Here is a 20,497-nt window from a genome sequence, read left to right as displayed (position 1 = left end):
ATATGCTTTCAATAAAATTATTGACACTTTAATTAATACAAAAAAGGTAAAACATTTGAGGACTATGTAGCTGTATGTATATATATACATACTAAAGTCAAATAGAATTATTACTGAACTTAACTGGCTATTGGACAACAAGGAGACAGGAAAGAGCAGCACTGCTGTTGCACGCTTCCCTCTTTAGTCCTCTGACCACATGGTTTATGCCTCATCTGAGATCATCAACAGTAAAATTAAAGTTTTGATATTAATTCATTCTTTCTCTCCATCTAGCAAGTTATAATTAATACAAATCACAAGGCTGGTTGTGTGATGTCAAGAGAAGGGTGTAAGAATTGGAACTGGCCATCAATTAATCTCGTACAGAACACTGAATAGGCAGCAAGATGTTAATGAGCTTGATCATTCATAACCCGTGATAAATGTGAGCTAATTACATAAAGGTGCTAAATTTCATACTCCATTAGTAGTCCTTATGCTATCCATCCCCAGAAGATTCAGAATTTAATTCAAGTCACTTGGTACTAAGGCACTGGATAAAACTGTAATTCTAATTATCAGCTCAAGAAACTCAGGAATGACAGCTTATGAATTAGAAGGGCTCAGTATATTAGAAGTTCTCTGCTTCCCATTTTTAGAATTAAATAAAGATCTGCATTGCAGCAAAAGGAACAAACCTTGGATAAGTTCCAGAGCTTTGATACACATTAGAATTGAAATACTTAAACATGCATCTGTTAGGTTTTCTATAAATTACTGGGTTAGCAAATGGTGATGATTTGTCATCTTTCCATCCTCACTTCTTACAACAGCATGCTTTCCTCCAAAAAATTATGTTCCTGATTTAAAGCAGAGAGGGAGGAGACTTAACATTGCCAAACAGCTTTCTGATTTCACAGTTGTCAGTGCATTTGGGAAACAGTCCTTTTCTCACTGATCACTTTGTCAGCAACAACACAAGAAGTGATGACATTTAAGTGTCCCTCAGGTAACTGCAGTACCTGAGCAAGGACTGCCTACAGTGAAACTGGGGAACTGGAAAGTGGGCAGGGATGAAACAAGTACAGAGCTTGTACCACGATCTTGCATCCCGACGGCGTTTTTTAAATCCTGATGCCACCCAGTGTCACGACGGAGTATTGCCAATCACCAATCACACAGAGCTCACCCAAACCAGGTACTCACAGCAACACCTACCAACTGCTTCTGCATTACTCTTGCAATAAGATTATAGATAGGGCCATAGAGAAGATAAATTTGGTTACAACGAAGGATTCAGAAATTAACTTCCACCATGTAGAACAATGGCTGCCTTTGACAGCACTTGGCTTCATTGCAAAGTGTTTTTTAGCAAGGGGAAGGGAGAAGCGGAGAGAGAGGGAGAGAGAGGGAGAGAGAGGGAGAGAGAGGGAGAGAGAGGGAGAGAGAGGGAGAGAGAGGGAGAGAGAGGGAGAGAGAGGGAGAGAGAGGGAGAGAGAGGGAGAGAGAGGGAGAGAGAGGGAGAGAGAGGGAGAGAGAGGGAGAGAGAGGGAGAGAGAGGGAGAGAGAACTTGGAAACAAACCAATTTAAATTTAGAAATTTTTTTGAAGGAGTGAGGGAAAAGATGGGTTTCTCTTCACATGCTTGCATATAAGCTATTCCATACTCATCTGACAATATACACAGAGCTTTGCACATACCTGGTGCAAATTTTGTTGTCCCACAAAATCTAACAATGCCTGTTCTCTGCCCCACCACCAGTACTCTGTCTCCAACCTGGATTTCTCCATCAAGAGCATTTTTCCTCGTGGTTGGGGAGCTATACAGCCCTGGCCAAGAGAAGAACAAGATCTGAAATTAGTGACATTAAATCTTTAAGAAAGCTTTCAATAGCAAGCCAACTGACTAGTGAACAGAGTATTTACCTCTAACACAGTGTACCTTCAACACATGGCAACACAAATTTTGCTTAGACAAAGATTTGCTTTGTGCCAGCCTGAAAACTGGACTACAGCCTTTTCTCTGCTCTGAAAAGGTACAGTGACCAACTACAGAAACACTTTTCATCTTGAAGATGTTATAAAAAAATCTTTCTAAAAGTTGCCAAACTTAGGTTTATGATTAAACTACTTCACAAGTGTCTTTCTGAAACTAGCTCAGATTCTGAAACAACACAAGAAGTTCTACATAAGTACTCAATGCAGCAGTGAACTCCCCCCTGTGAAAATACACCTCAATACAACAGACCATACCAGCACTCATCTTAGATGAGGCGGAAGACACTCGAGTCAGGGCCTTTTTACTGCTGCTCGTTGAGTTCCGCTTCTTGGAGTAATTCCGTTTGCCTTCCAAGGAGGTAGTAGAAGAGGAAGAGCTGCTGTACCCAGGAAAACCTAAAGACATAAATGGAAGTTGTCCTTCAGGGATCATATCTTGGAAAAGGATAGATTAGGCAGAAAGGAAAGCTTTTGTAAATATGGAAGCTGTCTGCTCTCCATGGAGGGCAGAATACAAAGTAAAGAGCCAAAGCCAGAACTTGTGCAAGTGACCCTGCTGTGGGAATATGGTGATAGAAGAGGTCTCCAAAAGCCCATCTTTATACTCTACGAAGTTCATCTGAACAGTCCCAAGCATATTTATTAAAATACATGAGCTTTAGTAACAAGAGATCATACCACCAGCCTTTCAGCATCCAGCCTACTACAGATTTGATGAGAAGTGGAAGGAAGGTGATATTATGTGAGTGAATTATTGCCTGGATTAAAGCCTACTATATTCCATTACAAACTGTAATATTAAAGCCTGTACTATAAAACTAGAATGGGAAATAAATCACTTTTATCTCCATTTGCAAACCCTAAACTGTCCAATAAGACTTATGTTCATCTTTCCTGCCTCCTTTTCAAGGCTCTTCCTCTTCTCCCCTTTCCTAATCGCTTTTGCCCAAAATGAGGCAGGGTATAGCAAGACACATCTATGCCTCAGCTTATCAATGTGAAAAATTAAGATAATATTGCTTATCAAACTTTCCAGACTTTTGAGAGGCTTAATCCATTAGTTTTTGCAAACAGCTTGATAACAACGCAGGGTTAGTTTATTCGATGTCAATTAGTCCTCCAATTTTGCAAAACAGTAAAGAACTGAGGAAGGCAAATGCAGTGGGGGTCCAAACAAAAGCTGAGGACAGAAATCTGAAGGCTCTGAGATACTCTCTGCAGCTATGCTACAATGAAGAAAATGCAAATTACTGCCTGAATGGTGACTAACAGGTAAACTTTGGCTCCATGTCCAAGGTATAAATACATGTGTGCGTTTGCAAACAGATGCTACAAGTCCGTCCTTAGAAGCCAGTCCAGGGACGGATTCACGGGAGCTCAGACCACCATTTTTACAGGAATGCAACAAAAACTGCTCCAATTCCACCTGTCATCAAGATACTTCATTTTGTGGGAAATCACAGGGTGGGAGAAGGAAGAGCAGAAAGGACTTCAGCAGGTCCAATAATTGATTCCTCTTCCTCCAGGCAAAACAATTATTTGTTATAACACTCCTGACAGGTGAGTATTTGGCCTGTTCTTAAAAACCTCCCATCAGGGAGATCTCAAGATTTTCTCAATAGTGTATTTCACCACATAATTATCTCCAATGTTACAGGGGTTTTCCCCTTAATATAAAACCTCAATCACCACTGGTTTAGATCAAGGTTTTTTACTCCCACCACACATGCAGAGTGAGTTATACTATTCCTTTTATCCCAAAGCTTCCAGTTTTATGCCTTTCATCTTCTGTCTTTTTAATCACACAATCACAAATTTCAAGTCTTTACTCCTAAGTCATGTTTTATACATCTAGTTATTGTCGTGTCTTTTCTGAATTCTCTCTGAATTCACAACTATTCACTCACAGGAGATATGAAAAGATGCTTTTCTTCACAGACCTGCTGGAGCAAGTCCAAAGGAGGCCATGAAGATGTTTAGAGGGATGGAGCACCTCTCCTACATGGAAAGGCTGAGAGAGTTGGGGTTGGTCAGCCCCAGAGAGGCCTTACTGTGGCCCTTCAGTGCATGATGGGGGCCTACAAGAAAGATGGACAGACTTTGCACACGTGCATGCAGTGATAGGACAAGGGGTAGAGGCTTCAAACTGACAGAGAGGAGGTTTAGATCAGATATCAGGAAGAAATTCTTTACTGTGAGGGTGGGAGGCACTGAACAGCTTGCCCAGAGAAGCTGTGGATGCCCCTCGATGATCTTTAAGGTCCCTTCCAACTTAAACTATTCTGTGATTCTATGACTTAAAGAAGGCATATCCAAATTCACACTTCAAATTATTTCACAGAAATACTGTTTTTACCAACACTTATGATTTTATAGACAAAACTTCAAAGGAGACACGACTTTTAACGTTTGTTCAAGATAGGTGAAAGTGAGGTCCCTTCGTGTTTCAAGTTCAGCAAAGTACTGCTGTAGTAGAAGTTGTTATCCAATTGTGAAACTAGATAATTGCAGAGAATGATTCACATGCAAAAGGCACTCTTTAAAAGCCAGTTTCATTTTTCATGTTTGAAGCCTGCTATGGTGAGTCTGCCATGATACAATGCCAAGACTGTTAAGCACTGTTAGATGGTAACAGTTTATTAAGAAGCATGAAAATACAGATAGAGAAGAGAAAAAAATGCCAACAGAATATTAAAATCTAGGCAGCAACAATTCAGGGCAAAAGGTCTCTCTCAGACACCTCAGCTGGTAATTCTGCAGATCCTCTGCAAGATCATTTATTAAGAGCCAGCTTTAAGGGCTTGTCTATGTTCTTGCCCAAGTATTCAGACAGAAGTGGTTACCAAAGCAACACAGAATGCCAGCCAAACATCCACACAAATTACTTTGCTCCTAGAAAACTAAATGCCTACAGCCTGCTTGGGACTTGAATATAATATAAACAAGCAAGGCAACTTTTTTCTATAGTGTAGATACAGGGCTTTTACAGAGGTAGGGCAGCAGTAATAGTGCCATACACAGAATTTTTCTTAAGATGTTAAAAAAAAATTAAAAATTAGTTCATTACCATCTTTTGCGGGTACAGTTTTTCCCCTGTTAGCAGTCATGAAGTTGTTTTCAGAAGCATTGTCTCTTTTTGCCATATTTAGGCCTATAAAAATAATAGATACAATTAAATATATACATCCTAACAAATAATAATTTTACAGGAAAGTCATGTACAAAAACAATTTGACAGATTTGCAGATTACTGGATGCATAGAAAAATTGATAAAACTGTACAATTCCTTAGACACTTGATAAATGGGTAAAACGAGACTGCAGAATTGTTTTGATGGATAAGCACAGATACTAAACCCCTTAACACACTAAACCAGTCTAAACTATCTTGCCAAACAATAAACAAATGGCCTACAAAATACTAATTTTTATACTGAAGGAGTTTTATTTAAATCTTTCAAACATTCATACCTGTAACATTCACTTTTATAGTACTTAAGATCTACTATTCACCAGGACTAATTTCACAATTTCTGCCGTAAAAGATTACACATCAAGGTTTTGAGAGAGATTTGAGATCAGATCTTCATTCAGACTACAAATAGTGATGTAAGCATGCCAATATGATTTTTAAGAGCCTAACTCTCAGAGCAGCAATGTTGTGGTATGTGTAGCAACTCGTACTCCCACCTAAGTTACAATTTGCAAAAAGTCATTTTGCATTTCTGACAGTTTCCTACCCTAACTCAATGAAGAACAAACTTATCTATGATTTACCCACTCCCTGTCATGAAAGAAAAATCACATCTTTTATATTTATTTATATATTAAAATACCAATTTATAGACATAAAGGTATACAGATTATTTCTAGACTTTAATTCCTTGCAAATTCTCCAGGAATATCTTAGTAAATGGAACCTCATTAAATTGAAACACTTAACTGGTATCACAGCCAATTAGAAATTACGTTAATGGCTCAAGAATAAATGTTGTGGTGAGGATCTTTTTTATAGAGTGTGTAAAGAGTAGAAACTGCCATAGTACATCAGATCACTGTAATCCCTCCACAGCTACACACAGTGTCCTTCCAGTACCACCCTCTCATCTTAATTCAGCCACAGGGACTGAACTAGTTTGCAAGGGTAGCGTATTTACCAAAATTTTATGGCTTAGCCATTAAGGCACCAGATCAAAAATCTAGTGTTTGTGATTGATAACACATTTCTTAATTTTATCTCAATAATCCTCTTCCTAGAAACTTGAAAAAGATCTTTTCTCTTTAATCTGATGGATTATTCAAATCCAGTAGAACCTAATAAAATTTCAAAACCCCTACACAATATTATAAATATATTTTACTTTGCACCTTATAGCCTTATCTACAAAAAGCGTATTAATTTTTCTTGAATCATTACTATAGGAACCCAGAGTGCCAAGAATATTTCTCTGCCTGTTTTTAAGGGTTCTTACCCCCCTGAACAACACTGTTTTAACCTCCAACCTTGGAAAAAATTACCAACAGTCAGACAAGAACTAGAAAATACAGTGGTGTGAATTAGGTGATAGATTACTATGTAAGATTGTCACAGGGTGAAAATTTAGAGGTTTTGGGCTTCTCTTTGTAGTAAATAGGTAAGAGTAAAAAATATCAAAATGGAGGATTGTTGTTCTCTAAACCTTCTTCTCCTCCTTCTACTACTCCATGTTCTGCAGTAAAAGTAGTTTGGAATGATTGGATAGAGAATTCCACAGTTCCTAGACATGTTACTGAATAATTGGTAGGAAAGTGAAAATAATGTAGGTTTTTAGTAACTATTGGTTAAAATATCTTTAAAAGACTGTGTAAATCTTGATAATTAGAGACTTCACTCCTGCTTTCTGTGCTCTATGCTGTACCTGGGTCATGCTAGTGGCTCTGTTCCTCTGATAAGACTTCATAAACAACTATCTGGAAGCATTGAAACTCCAGGAAAAGCCTCAGTTTATCTTTGAAACTCCTCGCAAGGACTTTTCGAAAACTCTCTCCCATCAGGAGGGACTTGATTTATGGCACGGTTCAGTGTCAATTACAAACCAGTGCATCGCAGGAAGAGAGTTTAAAGGAAAGAAATGTGACCTGGTGATGCACATAAACACTGCCAACCAATATTCTCCCTCTGCAGTGTTGTCCTTCCCCCCTCCAGCCAGCCAATCAGCCAGGCACGTTAATTCCCATGGACCTTTGGGTGCAAGGACTCCCTGCAAGCAGCAGCTTCCAGACACTCACATCCAGTGGATGTAAACTCTCCTGGGTAGATGCTGCTTAACTCACTCTGATTTCTACCTTAAAGCAAGGTATCAAATGTTTAAATTTTACAGAGACACAAATGTATTTTTGTGACAGAAAAGGTAGTTTATGGCCAAACTGCCTGGAAGGAAGCTGTCTGTGACAAAGGAAAAGTCCCTCCCATTATAGTTTAATGGGTTACAAACAGTTCACAACAAAGTGAATCAAACTGTGGAAAATACTTAACAGAAGTCATCAGCTTGGATCTGCTCCTGAGCAATACTCCCAACAAACTGCTTATCCCAAGAAGCTTTTTATGCAAGATACCCATTTATAAATAGCTTGAATTTTGTGCTAATTGTAAATACAGACACTTAAAACTTACTCCCCCCTCATCTATGCAGAAAAGAGTTACATAAGTCATCCAAAAAGCTGTCAAAATGCATCTTTTCCTGGCATCAGTCTGGTGCATTGTTTCTATACCCTGCATATTACTGGTGTTTTAGGGTACTTGGGTAAACTCAACGAGAATATGTGTTATCTTCCATCCCTTAAAGCTGTGCTGCCTTAGTGTGAGTCACCTAAACAGGGCTCAAAAGGCAAAAGAAATGCTAATGAAATATTTAATCACATTATTACATAGGCAGCCAAACACGGAGGGGGCCAGATTTTGCATGGCCAGCACTGCACACAGCAGGGAAGAGCCAGTTCTCCAAACAACTTGGAACCTGAACAGTCAGAAAACATGAATCTTTCACTCCACAGGGAGGGAATTCACACAGAAGGATTAAGTAATTTGAGCAAATTACTAAGAAACTAAACCAGAGCCAGAGACTGAGCCCATAACTCCCATCAGTAGACTGAGGCCTTATTACAAGGAAAACCTCTCTCTTCTAAATTGGCATTGGTTTTACTCAGATAATTTAATTAGCAGATAAAACACAATGAGTTAAATAGTTCCTTGATCGTGTTGCCAGAAAATAAATCTCTTCAATTTATAGACATAAAGGTATACAGATTATTTCTAGACTTTAATTCCTTGCAAATTCTCCAGGAATATCTTAGTAAATGGAACCTCATTAAATTGAAACACTTAACTGGTATCACAGCCAATTAGAAATTACGTTAATGGCGCAAGAATAAATGTTGTGGTGAGGATCTTTTTTATAGAGTGTGTAAAGAGTAGAAACTGCCATAGTACATCAGATCACTGTAATCCCTCCACAGCTATACACAGTGTCCTTCCAGTACCATTTCACAGGCCAGTGAACTTCTAACCATGAGAACACGGAGTTAATAAAGACCTTATCACCTTCTCATCTCAAGTTATGAACTAATTCCAAACAAGTATTTTAATACCAAGATTTACTAATTCTTAAAGATTAGTATCTCTCCATCCTGTGTCAACATGCAAGAAAATACTCACCAGAATTCACTTTGGAAGTTATGTGTGTCACATCTACTTTCTTGGATTTGACCAAAGGTGAAGACCGCACAGAAGAGCTTCGTACAGAGCTTTTTTTGTGCTCAGAAGCCTTGCTTATTTTGGAAAGGGGTGCAAAGATACCTGGAGAGAAAATTGTATGTGCCAACAAAGAACTGTGGATAATGTTAATGCAACAATACTTTCCATCTACTATCTCTCACAGCAATTAATTTAGGGGTTATTTTTCAGCCCCAATCATAGCTTGCTATGCTGACAAAGCACTTGCAGGGTAGGAAGGACAAACTCAAATGAACAGTGAAACCAAAATTCTTATCAAGCAACTTGAACAGAGTAAGTTGGAAGAAGTCAGTAAGACTATCAATTAGAATCTCCTTTTTGTCCTATCAGTAACATTCAGTCTCCACGGCTACAAAACACAGGAACTTTGTATGTCCTGTGTGTCCGTGGCACATCAATTAAAATACCTCAAGCTCAAAGTTAGAAAACAACTACAAGCATGAGTATCTTACCAAGGAAGACAAAGCACATAAAGGAACATGGCTATTACTGTTACAATACAAACAAGAAGTTTCAACAGTATAGGTGAAAAACCAGGAAATCTCACAGTTTCAAGGAAACAACCAGAAATTTCCACTGCTTGGTTTTTTCAGTGGTTTTGTAAATTATTGGAGCCAAAACAGTAGGAACAGCTAAAAGAACCAATAAATCAAACAAAGCACTACAAAGACAAGCAACAGAATGTGCTACCTGTTTTTATCCTCCCTGAAGGTTCCTATCTTCCAGTACTCTTTAAAAGTTGGGGAGTTTAAAAATTTAAGAAAAAAGACAATAAAAGCTGTACCGCGTTTTGGTGCACACTTGAAGTACTGGACTTTTCCAACACTTCCATTGTTCTTTCCTTCTGGTTCATCCAGCTCTACACCAGCCCACTGGCCACTGGCAAATTCTGTTGTGCCACAAAATCTTAAGGTACCAACCTATGAGAAAAATCAACACAGAATGGGTTTGTTAAACAAGTTTTGTTCATGAGAAAATAGTATAGACTATGAAAGAGACAGCAAGTCATCTCCAAGCTTTTCATCACAAAAATACAAACATCATTTCCCTCACTCACATTCCTACCTTTCAACACCACTCAATACATTTTCCAAATCGTCTTAGTCCTTCTGTATTTTGCATTAAACACCAGCCATGGTTATGGACAGATCTCACCACAGACAAGAATTAGACAGTCAGAAGCGCTGTAAACATAGCTCTACATCAGCAAGGTACAGAAGCACACGACCAATGAGAGGTTTTACTTTCACTGTTTATACAGCAAGAATTACAGAATCAGGGGCTAGGTATCTTCCTGAACTGCAGCTTCCCTAGAAATATTAGATTATAAAAATCTGTAAGGGCATAAATACATACATACAAGTATATATATTTTTTTATATATATAGCCAAGGTTCAAGGGTAAACTTCAGAGCATAATAATTTTTTTTCTTTGGAAAAGATTCTTAAGTTTTCTATTCCCTCCTTATGACTAAACAAAATTTTAAAAGCCAGCAAATGTTTTAAACATTTGCTGTTGCTTCAATATATACTATGAACTCTGAACAGATAAGCATATGAAGATTATCAAGACAGACCAGTCTTGCTGGTGGACCTCATTCTCTGCAAATACATATTATAAGATCACACACTTCAACCAAACAGGGGAGGAATAACTAAGCGAGATGCATTTAACATTGATTTAAATTCCTTTTTATATTTGATTTTTAAATTAGTTTTAGTAATAAAAACCTTTGATCTTTCAGTTGCTCAGTTTTCTTCATCTCATGTGACCTTAATACTATTAGTTCATTTTACACTATGACTCCACTGTTTAATCCAACCCTCAGAGAGAAAACAGATAGAAACAATTTTTTTTTTCTATAAAACCTTTCAGCTGCTCTTTCCTAATGTCTGTAAGGAAATAAACATGTCCCAGAGCCTGCTCTCTTATGCTGAAGATCTCCTTTAAACTTGATTGTTATAGGCAGGTATGTCACACTAATCTAGACTCAGACCTTTTAGCTACCAACACAGGCTCAAATTCAGCCAGAGGAAGTTCAACCAAGCAGCCCCACAGATTCCTACAATTCCTTCACTTCCTTTCCAGGCACCAGCCAAAGGGCACTTACTGAGCAGAGAGAAGAGATCAGCCAGTACCTTAAACGAGAGGTGGGAGATGGCAAAACTGCAGCTCTCATTTTGCCCTAGGACTTGGCCAAGCAAGGAGCAGAGGATCTCTCTCACATGAGAAAGAGCAGGAGCAGTTTTGTCCCAGCTGCTGGCTTCCCTGCACTCCCATTTCATCAGATGTGATCCAAATGGATACTCAATCTAGCAGAGAAGGAGCTGGTGGAGCTGTGGGGCCCCAAATCACGTACACAAACACCTGCTTACACAGCCTCCTACCCTGTAAGACAACTGGAATGACAGGCACAGAGGAGCCAAGAGAGGAATCCATTCTCCCTTTGGCATCTACTGTTTGGCTTTCAAGCTTCATTAAAGCTGACATATTAAGAGACTGCAGAAGCAGGAAAGAGAACAGGAACACGTAAATATAGCTCCAAAAAATGCTGCTGTTCCAAGTGCCCTCATCCCAGCTTCCATATTCTGCAACGAGAACTCATCCAGCAGAAGCTTAAAAACAGGGCACCATTTTCATCATCCTGTTTTCACTTTTGCTGCACCCTGCAGGAATTTAGGAGCATCCAGGGGGAGGGGAAGGCAGGGCTGAGAACAACTTCTCCATTCAGGCTAATGGAGAAAAGGGGTGGGAAGCGATGTGGGAGTACCGCACAACAGCTCCTTGCACACAAAGGAAGGAAGGGAGGAAAGCTGATGTGGAAATGGAAGTTCAAAAAGCACAATCACATTCCTCCTTCCCACCTGCTCTAGAACAGATTTGGCTCCCTTAAAGAAAAACACGCTAGCTGCAAAGCCCTGCTGGCCTGTGGCAGCACAAAAACAGCTTCCAACAACATCTCAAAAAACACTGCAACAGCACAATCAATCAGAAGAACAAATGTAACCAAACCCAGGCAGGCTATCCATGCACAGTGAGCCCATTACAGCACAAACGGTTCTGCAGGCCTTACTCAGAGGAAAGATACACAAGAGCACCAATTTCATCACTTTCTTGCTCTAAAGCCTCCACGAACTTGCACTTACATTATCTCCCCTTGCTGCCACTGTGATTTCTTTTAAAGAAACTTCTGTCTTTAAAGAGTAAGTGGCTTTCTGTACATACTTCAGTTAAAATGCCTTCTGCATAGTTACTGATTCCTTCACTTTTCCTGACCCAATTTCAGGAATACACCAAATTAAAATACACAATGGAAGCTGCCTCACACTCTCGCTGGAAATCACTTTAGAACGTTTCAGTTGTGACAGTTACAAATCTGAAGTTACCTTAGGAAAACTACTAAAGCTAAAGCTGTTCAAACATAAAATTTTGCTCACAAATGCTTTCAATATTTACCAGGAAAAAAAAATATTTCTTTAAAAGAGTTCTAGCACTGTTAAATCATTTTAGATCCCTTGCTATCAGAGCAAATAAAAAGTCTGAATACTGAATGCAATATCAAGGTTACAGTTTTCAAATACGTTTTTAAAAACGTGGCTATCATGGTAGCTTCTAAAAGACTATTCAAATTTGAGCTAGACCTCTATTAGCTATATTCTTACACTTCCACAGAACCATGTAACAACCCTGTTGGCACAGCACTGCTTCAAAGATTTTAGCTGCATTGCACCAGTGAAACTGGGTTGCTATAGGCTAAGCAGAACTAAAGGGTTTTTTTTTTTTTCCCTGCCTTCTGGAAACTATCAAGAGTACTTCATGAATGCACACTCCTAACAAAGCTGGGCAACTCACAAAGTAATTTGTGAATTTTACCATCACTTTGATGTGACATCAAAAACATTAATAAAAGTTGAGCCATGCTGTTGTACTATAGGAGAGTGTTAAAAATCATTCACAGACACAAAATGCAGCCTATGCCTGTCAAAACTGCTTTTCATAATAATGACTTTATCACACAATTCTTCAGCTTATTACTTTCTATAACCAGTTCCTTGCTGCCATCCAGTGATCACACCTTCAAGAAAGCATTTCAGACCCTCTAACTGACGTATGTCTCCAAAGGGGCAAATAAATGGACTGTAGGAGTTATGAGGGCAGTACCAGGTTGGTGGCCATACCTTCTGTCCTGCAATAACAACACGGTCTCCCAGCTTCAGGCCAAGCGATAAAAGCATGGCCCTGCCTGTGACGTGGTCGTAGGTTGGAATCATGGCTTTGGAGATGTCACATGAGAGAGGCACTGCATCCAGCAGTATCTGCTTGATTTCCTTTGCACTGGCTGCTGCATCTGCCATTTCCAGTGGCATATCTACCGGATCAGGAACCACATCTGCTGGAATCTGCCCTTTGTCATTCTGTAGAAACATAACATGGCACAGGATTTGATGTTGTTACAAGATAAATCTCATCAGGTGAAACCACAGCATTTTATGGAGTGTTTAATCCTCTTTATTAGATATTTTTCCTAGAACATAAACAACTATGAAAACATCCACACTTTCAAATAAGGATGCCAAAACATCCTTAGATAGATAAGCTACCATGTACAGCATCTCGTCTTTGACAAGTAACCAACACTTTCAAATTTAAGAACATTATTAGGGCTCAGAACACCTGAAACAAAACACCTGTGTGTATCTGTGTACCTAAACACAGACTTAGGAAAGCAAGGCAGACTTCTGGTCTGTAATGCCAATACCGAAAAGCCAACTCCTCCCAAAGAATATATCTTTACCCCAGCATAAAGCTTACTCCTTGGCAAGGCTTATTCCAAATGTAAGAGGGAGTTTAAATAACGTATGCTGCATGTATAGAATATACAAATGTGATGGCTCACATCAGTACCTGAATAAATCTGTACAGGTTTATCGAGATACAGACTATCCTAGGAGAGATGGATTAAGGACAGAGCTCTTTCCAAACATGTCCCATTCCCAGAGAGCCGTGACTGTGAGTCCCTGTATGTCCTACGTGACAGGACAAGCTGTTGAAGTACCAGCTCCCCTGGAGTTAACCTCAACTCCCGGCCACTTGCCCAGACAGCAGGTACTGTCAGGCTGCTCCAGTTCTACCTACACTCTTTAGCAAAGCCACTGGTGTGGAGCTTCATCTGTCTGCCCATGCTCACAATGTTTGTGGGAAAATAACCATCTCACTCTTCCAAATTAGTCGCAACTGAGCCCCTGGACTTGGATATTACCAGAAGCTCCAAGAAGGAATGATGCACAGTAAGAGTGAATTTGTTTTGGTCCCTTCAAAACAGAGAATTTCAGTGTTTCCTGAGCTCCCTCTCAATCCATCCCAAAGCTAGAAAAGTACAATTCTGACTCCGCATTTACAGTGCTGTTCCCATATAATAATCAAACTCTACACACTGTCTCTAGTCAGAACTTTATGGCAGATTTGAAGAATTCAATATCCACCATTCCTTAAAAAGCTCCAATCACTCTGTAAGTAAAAACAGAGTTGAGTGGGGAGTTTGTTTTGAATTTCTAGTCATCACTTTACAGATTATTTTGGTCACATCAGTCCCACAATTCAGCCCACCAGGTGCCCTGCAAATCTCTGTGCCAACACAAAGCAGTACCGAGCAGTGGCAAGAAGACAAAGTGGAAGCTCAGGATTTCTCAAGGGCACAGACACATTTGCCAGCTCAGAATGTTTGTGCAACTACAAAGCAGTCCTCCCTGTGACAACAGACTCCTAAATATACAAACATACAGCTGCCAGAGAACTTGACACACATACATGCACAGTGAATAAAGAGACAAAAACCAAATCTTTTAAGAGATCTAGATTGAATATCATGAAGAACTGTATGGACAATAATGTTCCAGGAGACTTCACACCAGTGGTGCTATATAAGATAATGACTTTTGAGTACCCTTGAAACAGCTATAATTTCTCCTTAAAAAAAAAAAAACAAACCCAAAAAACACACCAACCCTGCATTTGAAAACAGAGAACTGAGATACTGCTTTTGCTAAATTCAGAAAACTTTCCAAGCCCTTCCCCCGCCACAAAAAATCAAACAGAAACCCACATAAAAAAACAAACATCCGAATCAAACACAAAACTCAATCAAAACCCAGGATTTGTGGCTAGACATATATAGCAACACTCTGACTATAACCTATGCCTATTATTAGGTTACTAAGCAGAGCAGGTGATGTTTATGCATTATCAGTTACTCATGCTAACACCAGGCTTAATGCTGAGCACAACACTGCATTTCTGGAAAGATTACACTCCTCCATTTCTGAAAAGATCCCTCCCTGCCATGACAGCTGTTGCAAGACACCAATGAGTAGCAATAAATGAAAGCTCAAACAACAAAGAGAAGAAGCTCCTGAAAGTTACTTGAACTAATGAACTAGACCATGACACAAAAATACAAACTTCAACACACAGGTAGGACAAAGCATATAAAACCATCCACTATGAGTTGTAAATATTTTTTTCTGAGGCACTATCACTCCATGTAGCACACCTTTAGCTACTCAAAATCCTGGACAGACTGTTCAGTTTTTCCAGGTACCTTTTTCACCTATTGGTGAATCTACAACCTAACTCCTTACCCTAAAGGCAGGATTTGCTCCATGTTCCAGTAAACACTTGACAGCTCCTGTGCATAGGTTAAATGCAGCAATATGCAAAGCTGTTCCAAAATCAAAATCACTACAGGTGGCATCCACATCTGCAATTAAACATCACATGTGAGGTATGCAAGTCTGTTACATGAACATTTCACCCTACAGATTCCTAGGGAGGACATTCATTTCCACAGTTTATGTCAGCATTTATAAAGAAACACCATTATTTATATACCAAATGCATATGAGAAGCAATTCTACATAGAATATCAACCTTATTTGCATCTGCTTATTCATACCACGAACCAATCCAGAAGATGAGCATGTACTTTCACTCATTTTTAAATACTGATGACTTAACTGCAAAATTGCTGCCACTCAGGATGCCCAATCTACTGTGCCAAGATTAACAAGTGAGTAACTTCAGGTTTGCAAGTAAATTAATGTTTTAATGTTTCAGAAACATTTATATTTTATTGCTTCTAGGTGTCAAACATTAAAATGAGATGCATCTTCAACCAGTTGTTTTCCTTTGTGAGCAGGCAGTAGGGTAAGGGAAACCTGATTATACATCTGCTTTACATTGATTTAATTACTAATGGCCAAGAATGAAGTAAGAGCTGGTGATTGTTATTAATTTCTTTGTTTTCAAACAATTGCACTCTGAAGGGTCTCACACTGATAGTTTGGAAAATGGAGCACTGCATTTGGCTGGAAGAGATTTAGCACAATATATATTTCTATCAGTTGTTCCCAATATATCTTTCAATCTGCTATGAAGTTATTACTGTTCTAGAAGATTAGAGTTTAAATGTCTGTTTAGTCTGAGGCTCCTCTCTTAAATTACACAAGAGAGATGTCATTTTGAGTCAATTAGGTATAGGACTGTTAATTAAAAATGCCAGCTTATTTAATACACAAACCAAAATACCACAAGTATGAGCAGTAATGTTCCAATCTGAAATACTGGTGAGGAACACAAAACTTTCCACCTCAGGGCTGAAGAATCTCCTCGTATTTTCCAGTATCAGTCTCCATCCCAAAAAACACTAGCCCTTCTCATAATGCCATAAACAAAGTATATCCCAACTGCATCAACATCCTTATATAGTTAGACTAAGTGAACATTTTGGGGGCAAATAAAACATCAACATATATAGTAGTTATATATGTCTGTACATACATATTAAGTTCATACATACTAATAAAAATTGACTCAATTTTATAAAGATCGAAGGTAACAAATTTGCAATCAAAATTTAACAGTTTTGCAATTGCACTGATTGAACACAAACATGAAAAAAGACTGCATTCACATGCCTCAGTCATAATGAGAGCTAGGTATGTAGAGGTACCCTTTATACACCAAAGGTCAGAAGACATCACCAGTTTAAAACCATATAGCAGCTGAGGAGCTGTATACAGCCATTGAAACGTCCATGGAATACAGCCAAACATTTTCTGCACACATAGGAACCAACTTCCAGAAATACTGGTCAGTAGCATCAGCTACTGAGCCAGCAACAGTTGTATGTACTCCTATTTTGAAAAACAACTGATGTGTGGTTTGGTTTTTTGAATTAGATTTTGTGACTTCCTCAGACTTGCAAGCTTCATGCTTGGATTTTTTGAACAGTTCTCTCACAGCTTTGATCTAAGTGGGCATAGTAGAGGTGACAGAAAAAAGATAAACAGAAAAAAGATAAAATGTTACCCAGTAACTACCCCCAAACTATCTAGAGGAAAATAATATACAATTTTTGTATTTAAAACCTCGAAAAAGCCAAGATCAAACTAGCTCTCTCTTGTAACAACTGAGGAGTAAATCTGTATAAAGAATTTAACTACAGAGTGTCAAAGAAAAATAGTTTAGCAGTAAATCAAAAGGAAACACCTGTGCTTCACAATGGGTGTCTCAGAGTCAGCACACCACCGTCTTGAAAAGTTATTTATATGTTAACAACCATTTTTTCTCCAGTTCACTATGGACCCATCCAAAGCATATTCACCCTCTACGTATGTTCTTCCTTCTCTGCAAGCTGCCTCATGAAGTATGGAGCTAAAATTATTCTATTAATTCAGACTATCCATTGTTTCCACGTCACAGGGCAAATAATTTTACATATTTCCTGAGATAAAAAACATCAGCTGCTTATCCAAGAATTGCCAGCTGCCGAGATGGAGATGTTTAACCGGAGTGGTTTCCTTGGAAATCTACACAAAGTCCCACCCCTTCTGTAGGAACTGCACAGGAGGAGAACACCAAATGCAAATGAGGTTCGAAAGGAGACCTAAACTGCTGATGCAAATTATGGAGACCAGGCTATTGAAATGTGACATGGATTTAACTACTATGCAGTCTGATTTTGTCTTTTGTTACCAACCCACACTTGTCACCTCCTAAGCACTTCCTACCAGTAAGAGCACTGCTTAACAATTACTTCCATGGAGAGTCAAGCTGTGGTAAGCAAGCCTTGGGTATTCCAAAAGCCTACCAGCTTTTCAGAATGTTGAGATAGAGTCCCTAGCTAAAAAATCCTTTTGCAAAATGGCACAATCAGAAGGATATCCCGTAGAACAAATTAACATTTGTACAATTTTAGTAATAAAGTTGCTTACTGGTTTTGCTGTCCTGACCAAATTAGAAACAAACGGTTCTGGTTCAGAACCACTTCTGTATTTCCATTTGCATTAGTATAAATAGGGTTCCAATTACTAATCCTTCATAGTATCATTCCGAAATATATTACCTACTTATGCCAAGCACTAAAGTCAAATTATTGGACCTCCTACATAGCTGAGAAATGGGAAAAACGAGCATGTCAAAATTGCCTCAGTCACAGGTTTGCCACATGCCATTGCCAAATTCCCACTTCTCCTTTACCCTTCTCCCAGCATTTCAAACATACTTCTCAATGTTTAAGCAACCTTAACCACATGACTTTACTAGAATAGTTTTATCTTTGGTTTTCTGCAAACATTCTCTTAGCTCTCAATAACTTAAGATTAACCTGTTTGCTTTCCAGTCTATTTGAAACTTCTATTGTCTCATAGAAAGCTAAAGTTTAAAAACCAGCAACGGAAACAGTGCAGTAAACCACTAAAAAATAGGTTAAGAGAAAAATGAACCAATGAGACTAAATAAAATAAGAAATTATTTGTGTATAATAGATAAAGAAACACCACACTTACAGACCACTATACACCAGCTTAGGATCTACAAAATACGGACAACTACATGAAACAGAGGTAACAATGCCTACCTTTTGGCTTTGCATTTTTCAAAATAACACTGATCAGCTCTGGAACATCAAAGTAGGCAGCATAATGCAAGGCATTCATATTTGTCCAGCGGCTGCGTAAGCTGCTGTCAGCACCCAAAGCAATAAGCTGTGTTGCAAATTTTACAGCCGTTTCAACATCACCTGCAGGGTAATTTTTGTCAATTATGCATTAGTGATTTATTTATTTGACCTCAAAAAACACACACATGTTTATGTGTAACACAAAGTGTACATTAAGCCATTCAAACTCCCAGCAGAACTATTACTATGCCTTTCTTTTTAGGATTAGGATACAGAAATCTTTACCTTTTATCATAAAGGGCTGAAATCTCTAGCATATAATAACACTACCTTTTCTTCTCTAATATAAGTAATGTGTCAGCCATCAAACCCAGGAGTTTTAGTATCTGACAGAAGAAAAATAATTACACATCACAATGCTGAAGTTTATGTTAAAAGATCTGCCAACACCAGGGAAGATGACCTATGCCAGACCTCACTCAAACGCAGAGGAGAAGTGGGCTCAGGTCAACAAAAAGTAACACAGAAAAGTTAATAAGGGTGTTCAAAGAGTTAAACATGCTCTCATTTCCAGTATTTATGATCATAATAATGCAAACGAAATTTATTGTTCTCTTCTGACACGAACAGGGTGAAAGAAACAAAACAAAGAGAACAGCCAGTCACCTAAATATTCTGCTGTAAGAAAGCTATAGCACAGACTATTGCAAACTTGCAGCTTCCACTTCAGTCTGAAATTGCCTTTGCAACCCAAAATATCTGTTTTAGCTGGTACTACTGTGTGCAATACCTATACCACTAACTCAGCTTGCTCCCCACGGCCACAGCCATAAGTACACCGCCTAACTGCAGTTCTGCACCTTCCCTGCTCATGGCCACTAGAAGAGAGAAAACCACACAATAAGAAAAGAAGCTACTACAAGGAACAATTCTGTAACAGGCAGCGGGATTCGTTTATGTGAGTCAGTTAGGTTTTTACATCTATAATGACTTTTTTTTTTACTCACCAATGCCATGAGCCCCTGATTTGCAAGTGTAATGCAGGAGGGTCATATCAGTCAGTCCATCTCTGTCATTCACATTGCAACCCCTTTTAATGATCTGACAGGCAAGTGGAAAACAAGCACGATTTAGCTCTGACATCAGTAGTATTTCGTAAGTTATTTCACATATATTGACTCCTGGATTCATTGCAAGGGCTAGTAACAAAGAAGCCTGCCAGAAAAGACTCTCACTGCAGAACTAAGCAACATACACAAATGTAATAAACAGCATTATAACTAACCTTCAATATTTACAGGTTTTAAAGGTTCTTTATATTGCTCCTTCTAACATATACTTCACGTGCTACAAAGTTAAGCAGTTAACTGCATAGGAAAATGATTTATGAAGCTCTTCCCTTGTTCTTTGATCTCTCAACAATTAGCCCCCACTCCCACACACCCCCAAAAAGAAGTCCCCAGTTATAATATGGTAAGGTTAATATTCACTACACTTCCCCACGTGTCCAGAAAAGCCTGTAATCCAGAAGAAAAATAAGAAAGTAGGATGAAATTACTAAAAACTCATTTTGTGCCTTGGAAATACTGCCCTTAAGGTCAGGGTTCAACCGTAACTTCATATATTGGAGTTTGGGATTACTGCTAAGTAGGAAATTGAAACACCAAGGTGAAGAGTCTCAACAAAATTGCCTCAAGAGAAACATTGTTTATACCATCTATGCAAATGTACTGAATTTTATCCATCATCATTCTCTTTCCAAATAAAAGCTGACAACATATGGAAT

The 20,497-nt window shown here is 38.7% G+C and overlaps 1 protein-coding gene across 8 annotated transcripts in view; it reads right to left on the bottom strand.

Annotated features, from left to right (window-relative positions):
- Positions 1-20,497, bottom strand: part of CLIP4 (CAP-Gly domain containing linker protein family member 4) — a 32,643-nt gene that overhangs the window by 4,517 nt on the left and 7,629 nt on the right. For all 8 annotated transcript variants that reach the window (XM_048296586.1, XM_048296594.1, XM_048296588.1 and 5 more), the window contains 9 exons: positions 19,719-19,812; positions 18,670-18,831; positions 15,392-15,510; positions 12,932-13,168; positions 9,537-9,672; positions 8,675-8,815; positions 5,048-5,131; positions 2,236-2,376; positions 1,684-1,812 (listed from right to left, as the gene is read on the bottom strand). In XM_048296586.1, coding sequence (XP_048152543.1) covers positions 1,684-1,812; positions 2,236-2,376; positions 5,048-5,131; positions 8,675-8,815; positions 9,537-9,672; positions 12,932-13,168; positions 15,392-15,510; positions 18,670-18,831; positions 19,719-19,812 — 1,243 coding nt within the window. The remainder of the gene's footprint in view (positions 1-1,683; positions 1,813-2,235; positions 2,377-5,047; positions 5,132-8,674; positions 8,816-9,536; positions 9,673-12,931; positions 13,169-15,391; positions 15,511-18,669; positions 18,832-19,718; positions 19,813-20,497) is intronic.

This window comes from Corvus hawaiiensis, chromosome 3, assembly GCF_020740725.1.
Source record: "Corvus hawaiiensis isolate bCorHaw1 chromosome 3, bCorHaw1.pri.cur, whole genome shotgun sequence".
In the NCBI taxonomy this organism is placed as follows: Eukaryota; Metazoa; Chordata; class Aves; order Passeriformes; family Corvidae; genus Corvus; species Corvus hawaiiensis.
Note: the sequence above shows the minus strand (reverse complement) of the source record. Positions and strands in the feature narration are given on the sequence as shown.